This window comes from Lycorma delicatula, chromosome 2, assembly GCF_047948215.1.
Source record: "Lycorma delicatula isolate Av1 chromosome 2, ASM4794821v1, whole genome shotgun sequence".
In the NCBI taxonomy this organism is placed as follows: Eukaryota; Metazoa; Arthropoda; class Insecta; order Hemiptera; family Fulgoridae; genus Lycorma; species Lycorma delicatula.
The window spans coordinates 189,613,203-189,627,595 of record NC_134456.1 but is presented as its reverse complement, the minus strand read 5'-3'; the positions used below and the strand labels follow the sequence as shown (position 1 = coordinate 189,627,595).

General features: G+C 29.8%; 1 protein-coding gene across 4 annotated transcripts in view; it reads right to left on the bottom strand.

Annotated features, from left to right (window-relative positions):
• The window catches only part of LOC142319523 (uncharacterized), a 144,535-nt gene that overhangs the window by 2,087 nt on the left and 128,055 nt on the right, over positions 1 to 14,393 (bottom strand). For 3 of the 4 annotated variants that reach the window (XM_075356895.1, XM_075356898.1, XM_075356896.1), the window contains exons 10-16: positions 10,825 to 10,962; positions 9,813 to 10,130; positions 8,560 to 8,829; positions 7,054 to 7,205; positions 4,488 to 4,696; positions 1,867 to 2,001; positions 1,066 to 1,237 (exon numbers count right to left, since the gene is read on the bottom strand). In XM_075356895.1, the coding sequence (XP_075213010.1) occupies positions 1,066 to 1,237; positions 1,867 to 2,001; positions 4,488 to 4,696; positions 7,054 to 7,205; positions 8,560 to 8,829; positions 9,813 to 10,130; positions 10,825 to 10,962 (1,394 nt within the window). The remainder of the gene's footprint in view (positions 1 to 1,065; positions 1,238 to 1,866; positions 2,002 to 4,487; positions 4,697 to 7,053; positions 7,206 to 8,559; positions 8,830 to 9,812; positions 10,131 to 10,824; positions 10,963 to 14,393) is intronic. The other variant, XM_075356899.1, reaches the window with a different exon arrangement.

Below are 14,393 nucleotides of genomic sequence, written 5' to 3'. Positions count from 1 at the left end.
CACATTTTTTACTTATAATATCATCTGTCTCATTTTCTTCAATAAAATGTATGTGTAGCATGTCCCAAGGTTATAATAAATGATAAAAATGAATTTTGTGTCCTTTTGTAGTATTTCAATTAATTATGGTTCAATTTACTCATTTTTTCAAACATCTTGCTGGTATCAAAAGGCAAATATAAAAAGTCGTTGGGGTACCACTTAATAAAGGCCTAATGATTTTTTTTTAATTTATAAATTTAATTCAACACTTTTGAAAAGGAATAATGTAGTTCTTAAAATCTATTGAAAATTACAGATGATTTCAAAAAATGTTTCATGAAAAGGATTTCTTTCACTCCCAAAGTAGATTCATTTGAATGTTTAATTGTGCTGAATTCATATAAGAGACTCTTAAAACAGAATTAAACACATACTAAGCAGCACACAATTCAAATTCACCCATTCCATTAATATTTGGCATGATATTGATTACAAATAATATTTAAAATTTTTTATGATTGCACTTTTTTGCCAGTTCTTTTTTTCTTAGTTGATTATATGAGGTAATTTCTTTTAATGAATTTTTATTCATATTTAAACAAAATTAAAGTTGGTTTAAAAGTAAGTTCAATAAAATATCAGAAAATAATTATTTTCAAAGTTAATTTTAATTGATAGTACAGTTGTAGACATAAGGGTATATCTTTATCCTTTTCTTTTTTATATTACTTTTGTTTGTGAAGCTTGATAATAAGCAGTAGAAAGGCCCATTATGTTTACTAATTGCGATTGCATTCTGAAAGGATTTTATTATTTCTGTAACAGCTGGAAAGTTAAGTAGGGCAAACCAGTAATAATTTTAAATTATTTATCAGCGAGTAGTGCAAAATTCCTGTAATCACTGTTTTCACTTTCTTCATTAAATAAGTACTAAGTGCTCTGTTTCTACTTTTGTTATTAAACTCAAAATAATAGGTAAAAATATCATTAAATCATCAAAGCAATAAAGAAAAATCAGTATTTGTGAGTGTATAGATTGTAATAAAAAATTAATATTAGCTCTGAAAATTTTCTCTTATTTACCTCATGTACATCGGCTGGTTGTTCTTCTGGTAATGGACTAGTACTTAAATCTTGTTCTGTCGCAGTTACAGGTGCTTGAGTTGAAGGCCCACCTATACGTGCACGACCACCAATATTAATCTTTGGACCTGGTCTCAGAGGACGTGCTCCACCGGCAATATTTAGTTTTGGCCTGGAAAATAAGATATTATTTTGATTAAATAAGAGTATTAACAATTTAATAAAAATTTTTGTTCTCAACCTATTTTATTAATGACTTAATTAACTGATGATTCTCCCATACTCAGCTATCTATCACCATAAGAGAAAATCTGAACCACAACAGCTGGTAGACTAGCTGCTTTATTGACTTGCAGTACAATTTGATGATAAATTTATGAAGAAGAAAGTAAAGGGCTGGAAAGCTAAATAGTGCAAACCAAAAACAGTTTTAAATCATTTTTCAGTAAGTAGTGACTTTTTTGAGCTGTCTGTCTTATATTGTATTCTTCAATGACCTGAATATGAACAAAGTTATGTAAAACTCCTGTAATCACTAGTTTCCATGGGCTGGTGCTTATTTCACTTCCATCATCAAATAATTATTGAGATCTCTGTTTCTACTTTTTATATTCAACTCGAAATAATAGAATAAAAATATTACTTAAAAATGATTAAAAAGTATGAGAGTAAAAAAAGTATACTCTTATATACTGAGTAGATACACCAGATCATGTAGATTAGATGCATGTTTATGGTATGTATTAAAACAATATTTCCTATTTGTTTTCATTTTATGGAGTATTTAATATATATTTCTACCTTGTTGGTCTAACCGTTGTAGTTGCTGTAGCACCGTCACCAGATTCTGATTCTTGATGACCTGTCTCTTCATCATGAGGCAGTGATGTTGTACTGCTACCTCTTACACCGCCAGCACGACGTCTTGAGTTAAACCTAAGAAATTTAAATTTTATTAGAAATTCTTTTTAAAAAAATTATCTTTTTAATTTGGTCAATTAAAAACAAAAGTAGTATATTTCATCCTTGTTATTTTATGTATGGAGAAACCATGATACTGCATTGTATTCAAGTTACTGTGTTTTCAAAAATTGTTCAAAAACATTCTTTAACTCATCAGAACACATTTACTTACATAGCGTGATATTACAATTAAAATCATTATTTTTCTGAACTGAGATAATAAGTTAACCAATTTATGAAAGATACATCACAGATTTTACTTGTAAACACAAATTGTTTGTTTCTACAAGCAAGATTGTACTTAGATGGATAATTATTTTTCACCTATTAGTATAAATAATAATTTAAACATATTTGTGTATATAATTTTACACCTTAATTTAAAATTGTTATAAAAGTTGGATACACATAAGACTATAATTGCATCACTAACACACAAATAGAGAAATGCCTAATGGTTGAGTTAAAAACAAGATCTCACTTTGTTCGATCAACTTATATATTACTTTTCTTTTATGGCACTAATTTTTACACATTAAAACGTCACAGTTGTTCCCATTTTATAGCTTTTGTTATCCTTACATGCAAGTAGCTTAATTTTAAATATGACTTGTGAGTTTATCTTAATTCTAAAATTTTAACTTAGAGAGTATGAAACAGTCTTATTTTTTCTGTCATCATATAACTGGATCAGCACTGAGCAAACATGATAATAGTGCAAACTATTAAACCAGAAAAGGTGTGACGGACATAAGCATCTAAGAAAAAAGTTTATTTTATGAGTGGCTGACTTTTTGTTTTACAAGCAAGGAAGACTTTGTAGACTGTGTTTTTCTTTTTTATGGAAATATAAACATGAAAATAGTTTATTTAAATCTAGAATCATTTAAACTGAATTCATAGACCAGCTTATATAAACATAATTAAAGTTTAACCTTAGATGCTTAATCTTTTATGTACCAGGTGTGTAAATATGAAACCCGAATTTTTATGCAGAAAATAACATTTATTGTATGAAAATTATAAAAAATATTTTATTCGGATTATTGTCCATTGCTAGCTGTACATCTTTCCCATCTCTCTGACAATTTATGAATGCCACGCCAAAAAGCTGCTGCTCTTTTGAGGCAAGCCAGTCATCAAGCCATTTTCGTACGTTTTCATAAGAAGTAAAGCACTGCTCAGCAAGTGCGTGTCCCATCGATGCAAATAAATAGTAGTCGAACAAAGCCAAGTCTGGTGAGTAAGGTTCATGTGAAAGTATTTCCCAACTGAACACTTCATTTGTTTTCTTGACCGGTTTTGCTGTGTATGATGGTGCACTATCATGAAGCAAAATCACTTTGTGTTGCATTTTTTGATATTCTGGTCATTTTTCATGCAATGCTTAATTCAAATTGATCATTAGCATTAATGGTATTGCCAGTTTTTAGCAGCTCATAATATATCACATTCTTCTGATCCCACCAAACACAACCATTGTCTTCTTTCCATAGCGATTTGACCTTGAAATTGATGTTGATAGTTCACCTGGGAGTTACCCATGATCTTTTATGCTTAGAATTCTCTAAATATATCCATTTTTCATCACCTGTCACAATTCAATGTAGAAATGAGTTTCTTTTGTACCTGGCGAGAAACATTTCATAAGTGGTTTTTTCAGTTTTCTTGCTGTATTTTATTCAGTTCGTATGGAACCCACTTTCCCATTTTCTGGATCTTTCCCATGGCTTTCAAATGTACGTAGACGGTTTCTCATTTACATTTATTTGATCCGCGAGTTGTAGTTGCATTTGAGCATCATTCTCATTCAACAATACTTGCATTTCGCTGTCTTCAAACTTTTTGGTGGTCTTCCACGTTCTTCATTTCTCACGTCAAAATCGCCACTTTTGAATTTTTTTTTTTTGAAAGCACTGTGATTTACCAAGAACATGCTCACCGTAAGCTTTGACAAGTATTCAATGCTATTCTGCAGCAGTTTTCATTAAATGGTAACAGAAAATCAATGCTGTTTGTAAATCGTAGTTTGTAGGTACAAAACTCGACATGTTCAGTGCTAATTAAAACTAAGCTGTTATATGAAACTTGTATTGTTGTGAGTTGCAAGTCTTTGTCAGTTGTCCAAGAAAGAAAATGGTGTCAATGATGTGGTTTGACTGTGACTACATTGACAGTTAGGGCCATTTATGGGCAAATTCTGTTTTCATATTTACACACCTGGTACATGGCAGCTGAATTATATTTTAATCTTAGATTTTACTTTTAATTCAGAAAGTTATTTCTTCAAAATGTTTACATTGTTTGGAGTAATAATTATTTAATTAAAAAATGATGTACATTTTATAAAATGTATGAATCAAAGATGAAATATATGTATATTTTTTAAATATATATAAAGGAAATGACAGGAACAAAAAAATGTAATGATCTCATATACTATTGTGTTGATAATTTACCTGTCAGATCCACCAAAGGTTGGTCGGCTTTTTGCTTCAGTTGGGGGTGCCTCTGTTGTAGTTGTTGCTGAATTTTGTGAACCTCTACCACCAGTCTTATAACGACCTCTTCCGTTAGTTCTTGGAGTTACTTCTTCTTCAACATTACTTCCGCTTTCTGATTGATCAGCTATTGGTTTCTTGGATCCACGTCGTCCATATGCAGATATCTTAAAATTAAAATATTAAATCAGAACTTAGTAATTTAAAGTTGAATCATAATACAAATTATATAAAAAAATATTACATTTGAGTTTTAGATACAGTACTTTAAAAGTAAATATAAAAGTTTTCATTTTTCAAATGAAAAACCAGCACATTACCTTCATGTTGTCTGAAAGTATTTCTAATCTACAATAAATCTATCTTTAGAAAAATAATAAAAAAGGTAATAGGTGAAGAAAATATTTATTTGTAACATCCTAAAATATTGTATGTACAAGGTCTGTATATAAAGTAATAAGACTGGTTCAGAAAAACTTTTTATTTACAATTCAATTATACAGACTCTATCACCTTTGAAATAGTTCCCTTCAGAAGTCACACAATGTTTCTAACTGTTTTCCCACTCTTCATAGCAGTGTTGGAACTCAAAAACTGGAATATCCTTCAGGTGGTCAGTTACATTTTTTTTTGCTTTCTACAGTTCCAAAATGATGTCCTTTGAGGTGTCTTTTTAAAGTCGGGAACAGGAAAAAGTCACGGAGACTCAAGTCAGGTGAATAAGGTGGTAGAGGAACTACAGGAATGTTTTTCTTTGCCAAAAACTCGTTAATTGAGAGTACAGTCTGGCAAGGTGCATTATCAATATGCAGCATTCAGTTGTCTTTGTGGGCTGGTCTCACATCAGTCTTTTCCGCAGTCTTTCAAGAATTTCTTGGTAAACAAATTTATTTACACTCTGTCCTATAGGCAAAAACTCCTTATAGACAATGCCATTACTATCAAAGAAACAAATTAGCATGGTTTTGACTTTGGATTTGCTCATTTTTGGGATGTGGTGAGTTTGAAGTGTGCCACTCCTTGCTTTGATGTTTTGTTTCTGGGTCGTACTCAAACATCCAAGATTTATCACCAGTAATAACATTTTTTAGAAAATCAGAATCGGTTTCAATTTACCCTAGAAGATCACAGCACACTTCCACCCTGTTGTTTTTCTGTTCAACAGTGAGGTTTTTTGGACAAACTTTGCAGAAACTTTTTTCATGTCCAATTCGTTTGTCAAAATTTGATGGACTGTGGTGCAGTTCAAATTCAATTGTTCTGCAATCACTCTGACAGTTAATCACCAGTTGCACCATAGACAATATTGAGCTCTGATTTGCTCAATATTGTCATCACATTTTGATGTTAATGGTCTTCCAGACCATGGATCATCTGCAACTTATTCCTGGCTTTCTGAAAATTCTTTAAACCACCTAAAAACTTGGGCTTGTGACAGAGCATCATCTCCATACGGCCTTTTCAATTTTTAAAAAGTTTCAGTAGCATTCTCACCGAATTAACCACAAAACTTGATTGCACAATGTTGCTCATAATTATTATCACTCATTTTTGTAATGCACAACAAAAACTCCTTTCACAGAAAGTTTGTTTACGTCTCACGTGGCAACAATAGACTAAAAATATTAATACCTAATATAAATCAGCTGTTCATATAACAAAATGTTTACTAGTTACTTTAAAGTGTTGCCAATTTGGCTGCCAAAAAAAAATCTCATTACTTTATTTAAAGACCTTCTATGCTTTAGGTTTGATTATTCGATCACATAAGTGTAGATAATGGACAAGATCTTTCATGTATAAAAAAAATTTTGATCACATAAGTGTAGATAATGCACAAGATCTTTCATGTTAAAAAAAAATTAGAGTATAGGGTTTGCTCTTACTCAAAATTTCAATAAAGAATGATAAAATCAATTTTTAAATATTGGAATTTTTGAAAAAAATTATGACCTCTAAAACTGCTACCTATAGAATAATAAGAGAAAATAAACAAAATGTACAATTTCTGCTTTTGTAAGGGAAAGTGAAAAATTAATATTATCTGTTTAGTCAGTTAACTTCTGTCCTTGCGGGTTTTTTAAAATAACTAATTTGCAGTTAGCAGTTACCCAGGATGTAAATTAATCTCTTTTTAAAATTAAATCACAATTAGGTGTTTGGTTCACCATTCAGACAGCAGATTCATCCCCTGTTAATATCTTTTGAAAGCTGACTTTTGTAAAATTATTTAATAGTTAATTCCTAAGACTGAATCAAAACCAGTTGCAAAATTTCAATATTTTAGGCCTTGAGTCTACATATACATTGTTAAAAAAGATTGTTTTTGCTTTGAAATTATTCTCTAATCACAAAGCTTTCATTATTTATCCATAGTTTTTTTTTTGTTTTTTTTAATCCTACAACAGGATATCACATATACATTTTTGGAGCTTTACAAAGATCTAACATTTAGTGTTGTTAATTAATACATCAATTTAGGTTTTTCCTAAAAAGTAGAAAAAAAAATAGAAAATTTACTTACCTGTCCTTCAATTCTTGTTTTACTGGGTTGGAATCGAGTTCTTTTAGTGGTACCTTCATCTGGATTTTCTGTTGTTGTGCTAGAAGTAGCATAAGCAGATGGTCTTGCTCTAGTTCTTGTATTTCCATTACCTCCGCGGTATCTTGTTCTTCCTGTGAAAATTTTAAGCTGAATTTAATTATATGTTTAATCTAATATGTGATTACTACTTTGCAGTGTGATAAAAAATAAATATACACCCTAAATACAGTAAACAAGATTAAGAATCTAACACAACAAGCCTTTTAAAAATTAGCATAAGCTTTTATTATTATTAACTTTTACATAACAGCAAAACATTTTTTTTTATAAAGCATTAAGTGTAGATCAATTTCTTTGATTTATTCTGTATTATCCACTATTTTTCAATTATATTAGAATAACTAGTAAACTAGTGACAGATGATACATGAAAGATCTGTCGTGAAATGAACTGGTCAAATTTTTTCAATTTAAATGATCAAATGAAATATTTAATAAGAAAATTGGCAAGGAAATTGTTCAAAATGAATAGAAAATATTATTCCTTTATTGAAGAAGAACAAATTTTATATTAAATTAAAAATTGATGCCAGTCATTACCTTACATCGTTTCACTTTCCTTCACTGTAATTCTTTTTTCTTTGGTTTTACTTTTGATATATTTCAGTTGATAATATCAAGCTTCACCTACCTTCAGATCATTTCTACCACATTTAACTTCTTCATTACTGGAGTCCATTATCTTTAATTCCTTTACTTCATTAAATCATTCATTCATCTATAATGTATATTAGATGAAATAGATTTTCCATTCTTTTTTTATCTAGTGTGTGGCATGAAGAAATTGAGACGTGCTGTAAGGAAATGCAAAGCTTGACACCAATCACCAAGCAGGATAATTTGATAAGATTATGAAAATTTGATTTAATTTTTTATTGTTATAATAAATTTAAACTTACTAGCATGACTTTAAATGATAACATTATTTTAGAAACATTAATACTTCATGTAATTAGTTCTGAAAAGATCCTCAGGAAGCACAAACACAGATATTTTCCTTGTCAGTTTTTTTTATTTTTTCCATTATTCTAACTATTCAAATATATTTTCAATTTACTGAATTAGCTGGTAAATCAATTTGTGATATGTGTAACATGTAATACGAAACTTCCACTGTATATTTGTTTATAAAAGTTAGTTATTATTTTGTTGAAATGTTTGTAAACATTCAACAAAAGAGGTAACCATAAGTTTTTTAATCAATCTAACTTGTTTTCAACAAATAATTAACAAGATTTGAATTTGATCTAGTAGTATCACAGAGCACATATAATAACAGTTCATCAGGTGATTGACTGTTAAATCCTCTGTCCAATCAACAGACATCATAATTTGTTACATACATCTTTCATAACAATTTACTGAGAGTAATTAAAATTAATAAGAATAAGCTTATTTATAAACTAAGTTTATAAAACTTATTTACCACCAGGAGCAGCTTGTGCCACTGTAGTTGGTTCAGGTGTAGTTGTTGTTGTAGTTGTCGTTGTAGTTGTAGTAGTTGTTGTAGTTGGTGGTTGAGTGACAATAATTGTTGTAGGAGCCTGAGTGTAAGATGCCTGATCAAATTCGGTTACACCTGGATGATCAGGATCTACATCTGTTGTTGCTGGTTCTCCAGTCAATGAATTTGCTTCTTCACTTTGTGTTTGTTGTAATATTGCATACAAATCATAAGCTGCTTTGTCTGTCATGCCTTTAAAAAAGTAATAAAATTATTTTTTTATATTTCATTTTATCTTGCATTGTGATTCATTAATACCACGTACATAATTACATGAAACATTATTTTTTCATGTTATACCACAAGAAAAAATAATACTATATCTGTTAAGTATTATAATCACAGCGGTGATAGGTAACCTGATATGAGACAGAGTCACTCACAAAAAGAGCATAGCAATGTCCAAAGAAAATAAGAATCTCACAAGCATGAGGGAATGTAGTTTCTACATCAGCTTCTTTTGTGAATCAAGCTGTAGAATTGTGAAAACATGCCAACAGCATCAAAATGGAATTTACAAACAGTCCTATCAGAGAGTTTATTTAACACTGGAAATTACTGTAGTAAACATTTTTACTATTTTCACAATAAAATAAACTTATAAAACAAAAATCAACATCAGAAACACACAGAAAAGCAAAAACTAATGCTTTAAAATTTTTAATTTCTGAAATCGATGCTATATTAAAATCAAGTAGCTATTGATTATTCATGAACTGATGATGGGTCAAATTGAGACCTTCTTGTTTTCTGAAGTCATCTGGTGCATCTTGTATATCACTTACTGTACATATTTTATAGTAACAGAAAGACTTGGAGAGTTTGAAAAAGTAGTGTGTGATGAACCAATGAATTACACACATTGTTTCTACACACAAGAGGAAAGAAATACCATAAGTATATTTATGATGTATTTTGGTGTGGATTACAGAACCAGAAACATGTTATTTTCATTCAATGAAAAAACAACAAAAATAAAGTATTATTATACTTTAAGCTTACTTTTAATGATTTATTTATTGTTAATGATAATTTTGTTTTGAGAGTAATCAAAACAGTTCTTTGAAATACGCAGAAGGCCAGTTGAATAATGTTTAATTGTTAATCTGTGTTTAATTATAAATGGCTTATAATATTAAACATAAATGGAAATTAATTTTCATTTTATTACTGACCTGCTTCTTTGATTGTGGTAACACCACCACTACTGAGAACATTTTCTGTGGTTTCTGCAATATCTGGTGAAAAGTAGGTAGAAGGTATTTCAGTTGCATGTGTTGCAGGAACTCTTTGTCTGTTTGCAGGTCTCTGAGGTTGAATATATTCTTCTAGATCTTGTTCCCTAGTGGTGGCTGCAGGGAATTTACTTGAATCAACATATGTCTGAGGAATAACTGCTACATTAAGTGTTCCTTCTTCTGTAACTTTTGGAATTTGAGCTACTGCTGCTGCTGGTGTTGCTTGAGATGGCCTTATTCTGATTCTTCCTTGTCCTTGAAAAAATTACATTTATTATCAAGAGAATAACATTAACAATTTACTTTTTATCGTATTATTGCTTTGGTTAAATGATTTAAATGTACATGAATTTAATTTCAAAATATTGGTATTGGTATGTTTAATTGATTCTTTAAACTCAGTTGATATTAAATAATCTAATTTTTAAGTTAAATTATTCTTTTGAACGCTTCTTAAATTATTTGTTCACCAATTTCTAAAATTTGGGAAGGACAAAAAAATTTCTGTTTTAAGCAGTATCATTAGTTATTTATATAAATATTTTTTTTCAATTTTCTCTATAAATCTAACTAGTAATGTAAGAAACATAAAGTGCCCCAAACTTCATATGTACATAAGTACATGTAATTATTTTAATCATGCGCACACACACACACACACACATACACAACTTATACAAACAGGTATAGCACAAAAAATACACATAATATTCAATAAATACTCAGAACATATAATTGAAATTTCCTGTCCCTTTTTTAAAAACTCTCAATTTCTATTTCCTTTCATATTACTATAATACTTTCATCATGTACTTTACAACATTATCCATTAATTAAAGAAGACAAGGAAAACTGGAATGAAAGCAATTAACACAAAAAAATTGACAGAATTATGCTAGCTAGAAGCAATTTGTATTTATTAAAATATAACTGTTATAAAATAATTCACCTCTTTGTACAGGTTCTGCTGCATCACTTCCTTCAAAAGGTAATGGTTGAATTTGATCTTGATCAGGCGATACATCACTGGCATGAGTTCGGAATGAACTGCTGTCAACAAGTTCTAAACTAGGTCTTTTCACACTTCCTACAAAAATAAATTGCCTAATTATTACATAATTCAGCCAAAATATTACATTTTGGTTGAATTTTAATAAAAGTAGTAGAAAACAATTACATTCATTTAACTACATGAAAATATATAAAAATGTTAATATACAAATAAAATGAAATAACAGAAGCTTATTTAAGTGTATTGGTTGTGGAAAGTGAAGCATAGTACCATAGGTAACCTTATGGCATACTGAAGTAAATCTCCTTCTTTGAGTAACACGTGCTTCAAAGGAGACAGTAACTAAGCTTTAAAAAATCCTTATTACAAAAAGTGAGTTCTACTAGCACAGTTGGCATATTGAAAGTTTCTAAATATCACACAGTAATGGTTGGTTGAATCTGTAATGGTCATGCATTGGTGTGAGCAGTTTTCGTTACTGAGCATTACTCTGTAAAATCATACAATTCTATTGAAAAAAATATCATAAATTTCCATACAAATCTGAACTAACAAAGCAATTAGCATAATTGTATATAAACCAAAATCACAACATACTTAAATGAAAGTGGTGAGCGATTTGCTATTTTCAGATGAGTGTCAGAAATGAGGAAACAGGTAATGACAATAAGACTATTTTATCTCCTGTATCATTCACATAACTTTTACAGTGTGTAGACTGTCTTATACCTCTACATATATAGACAAACATATAAGTGGCTATCTGTGTGAGATTTTCATCCTATAGGAATTACAATCTCTTGATTCTGAAAAATGTGTAAACATTTCTTGATTGTCTCTTAATTTTTATGATATACGATCCAACGAATGTATGTTTCGAAAGCAGTGATGAAGAATCAGGCAGTACTGAAGAAGACAACAATGATTTTGATTTTGAATTATCTTCCAATAAGCCATATCTTATATCACCAGGTGAATTAAATGACTTGATGAGGGATTTAAATTTATCAAAAAATCAGGCTGAACTTTTAGGATCAAGACTGCAAGGTTGGAATTTACTTCAAAAAGGTACAAAGATTTCGGGCTTTCGAAGCCGACAAAAAGAACTTTCTCAGTACTTTATTGCAAAAATAATTTGGTTTATTGCACAAATATTGATGAGCTTATGTTGCACTTAGGACAAGTTTATAAACTTGATGGCTGGCACCTTTGCATAGATTTGTCCAAGTATAGTTTAAAAGTGGTTACTAGACAACGGTAACAAAACTCGTTCGATTCCAAATGCTTATGGTATTAATTTGAAAGAGACATACGATGTGATGAAAGACGTTCTTGAAAAAATAAATTATAAAAAACATAGCTGGAACATATGTAGTGACTTGAAAGTTATATCTATTTTGTTAGGCATACAGTTAGGCTATACTAAATACATGTGTTTTCTTTGCGAATGGGACAGCCGAGCTAGGGATAAACATTATGTTACCAAATATTGGAAGAAACGAGACAACATAACTCCAAATAGAAAAAGTATTATTCATTAGCCCTTAGTTGAACCCAAAAAAAAATATTTTTACCCTGTCACCATATCAAGCTAGGACTAATGAAAAATTTTGTAATAGCAATGAAAAAGGATAGTCCCAGATTTTTGTACATCAGGCAGAAATTTACAAAGGTAAGTAAAGGAAAAACTAAAAAAGGAATATTTGATGGTCCTCAAATAAGAGAGATGATTAAAGATTATGTATTTAAAGTGCAGGTTGGGCTTCAATTAAAGAAGTTTGCAAACATTTTCTCGGCAAACAAAAATCCGATAATTACTACGATAATGTTAATCAACATCTTACTTCATACAGATCTATGGGATGTAATATTTTTTGAAAATACATTTACTCCACTCACATTTGGAATTTTTCCCGGACAACTTGGGAGACGTAAGTGGTGAACGTTTCCACCAAGACATTTCGGTGATGGAAAAACGCTATAAAGGGAAATGGAATACTAAAATGCTAGTCGATTACTGTTGGACATTAATTCGGGATGTGCATAAGGTTATTTATAAAAGAAAAGCATCAGCGAAATCATTATAACACAGGTATGGCCTTGCAAGATTATACATTTTTCAGATTTTAACTGTATTTTCCATTTTTTTGAAGCGTAATTTACTTAAAACTAAGGGTGATAGAAAAATTCGTATTTACAGATCTATAATATACACAAAAAGGCAATTCAAGAAATACTATCACATTTAGAGAAACACTAAAATGTTTTTTTTTTTATCGATCAGTATATTGAATGACCCTTGTATATAGAGATCAGCGGTGTAGCCTTATACAGTTTAGACCGTAGTTTTTCCTTCTAAGATACTTCTCGACGAAAGGCGAAGTATTTCAAATAGTCTGTAAGGTTGGCTCATTACTGAAGAAATCAAGACAATTGATGTTCTAATGCTATATAATGCATTTCGGAATTCGTAACTGAAAAATAACATTGACCATTTTGAAAATTTGTAATGAAAAATAATAATAATAAAACCTTCATTTGTTAATTTTTTGAAAATAAAAACTTGATTTTCTAATAAAAAAATATGCAAGTTACATATTATTTTAGACACCTTTACCATAGACCGTAAGAAAATAATGTCGATACCACCACGTTAACGATCAGTTAATTACATTCTGTAATTAATAACAGATTTGATGTAGTTTTATTTATGGATGGAAGATAGCGTTTAGTGTACTATACCGACGATGTCTTCCGACTTGCGTTGTTATCTTGAAGAAGCATTTGGTGTAGTATGAGGTTTATTTAAAATATGTGCGTTTAGTGTTGTTTATAAATTCGCTTATAAACTGAAGTTTATATTTTGTAATTATTTTTTTCTAGTAAGTACTGTAGTGTACATTTAAAGTATTCCTGTTATAAAATAGATTATAATTACTTGTAATCTGGAACAGTTAATATTATTAACGTAATAATATATTTTTTTGTTTGTTCGTCTTTACAACCTTTGTTTTTGTAAGCTTTATTGTACAGTTTAAGTCGTAATGGGTCGTTTTATTTTGTAATAACAAAATAACTTAACTATGTGACGGTATAGCTTAAAAATATGCACGGGTTGGCTAGCATAATATTTACTGTAGTCGCAAAATATTAGGTTTCTAATTGTAACATTTTCCATTTATAATCTTAAGTGTTTTGACACTCACTGAATCTCGCATTGAATGAAATGGATGTGAAAAACAAGTATTTCAATATTTTTTAATCATTAATGTGTTAAGATAATTTGCATGAATCTTCCATAGTTTGTGCATTTTGTCTTTTGACTACTTTTTAGAGCAGTGGAAAAGACGGTCTGTAACAGAACTGACTTCTGTTTTATTTTATTTTATCCAATTTTTATGATTCTTTTATTATTGGGATTTTCATTTTGTAATTAGAAATTGGTAGTTTCAAAATTGATTGATAATTAACTGTTTGAGAATTTTTCATGGTTAGATTTTCTATCT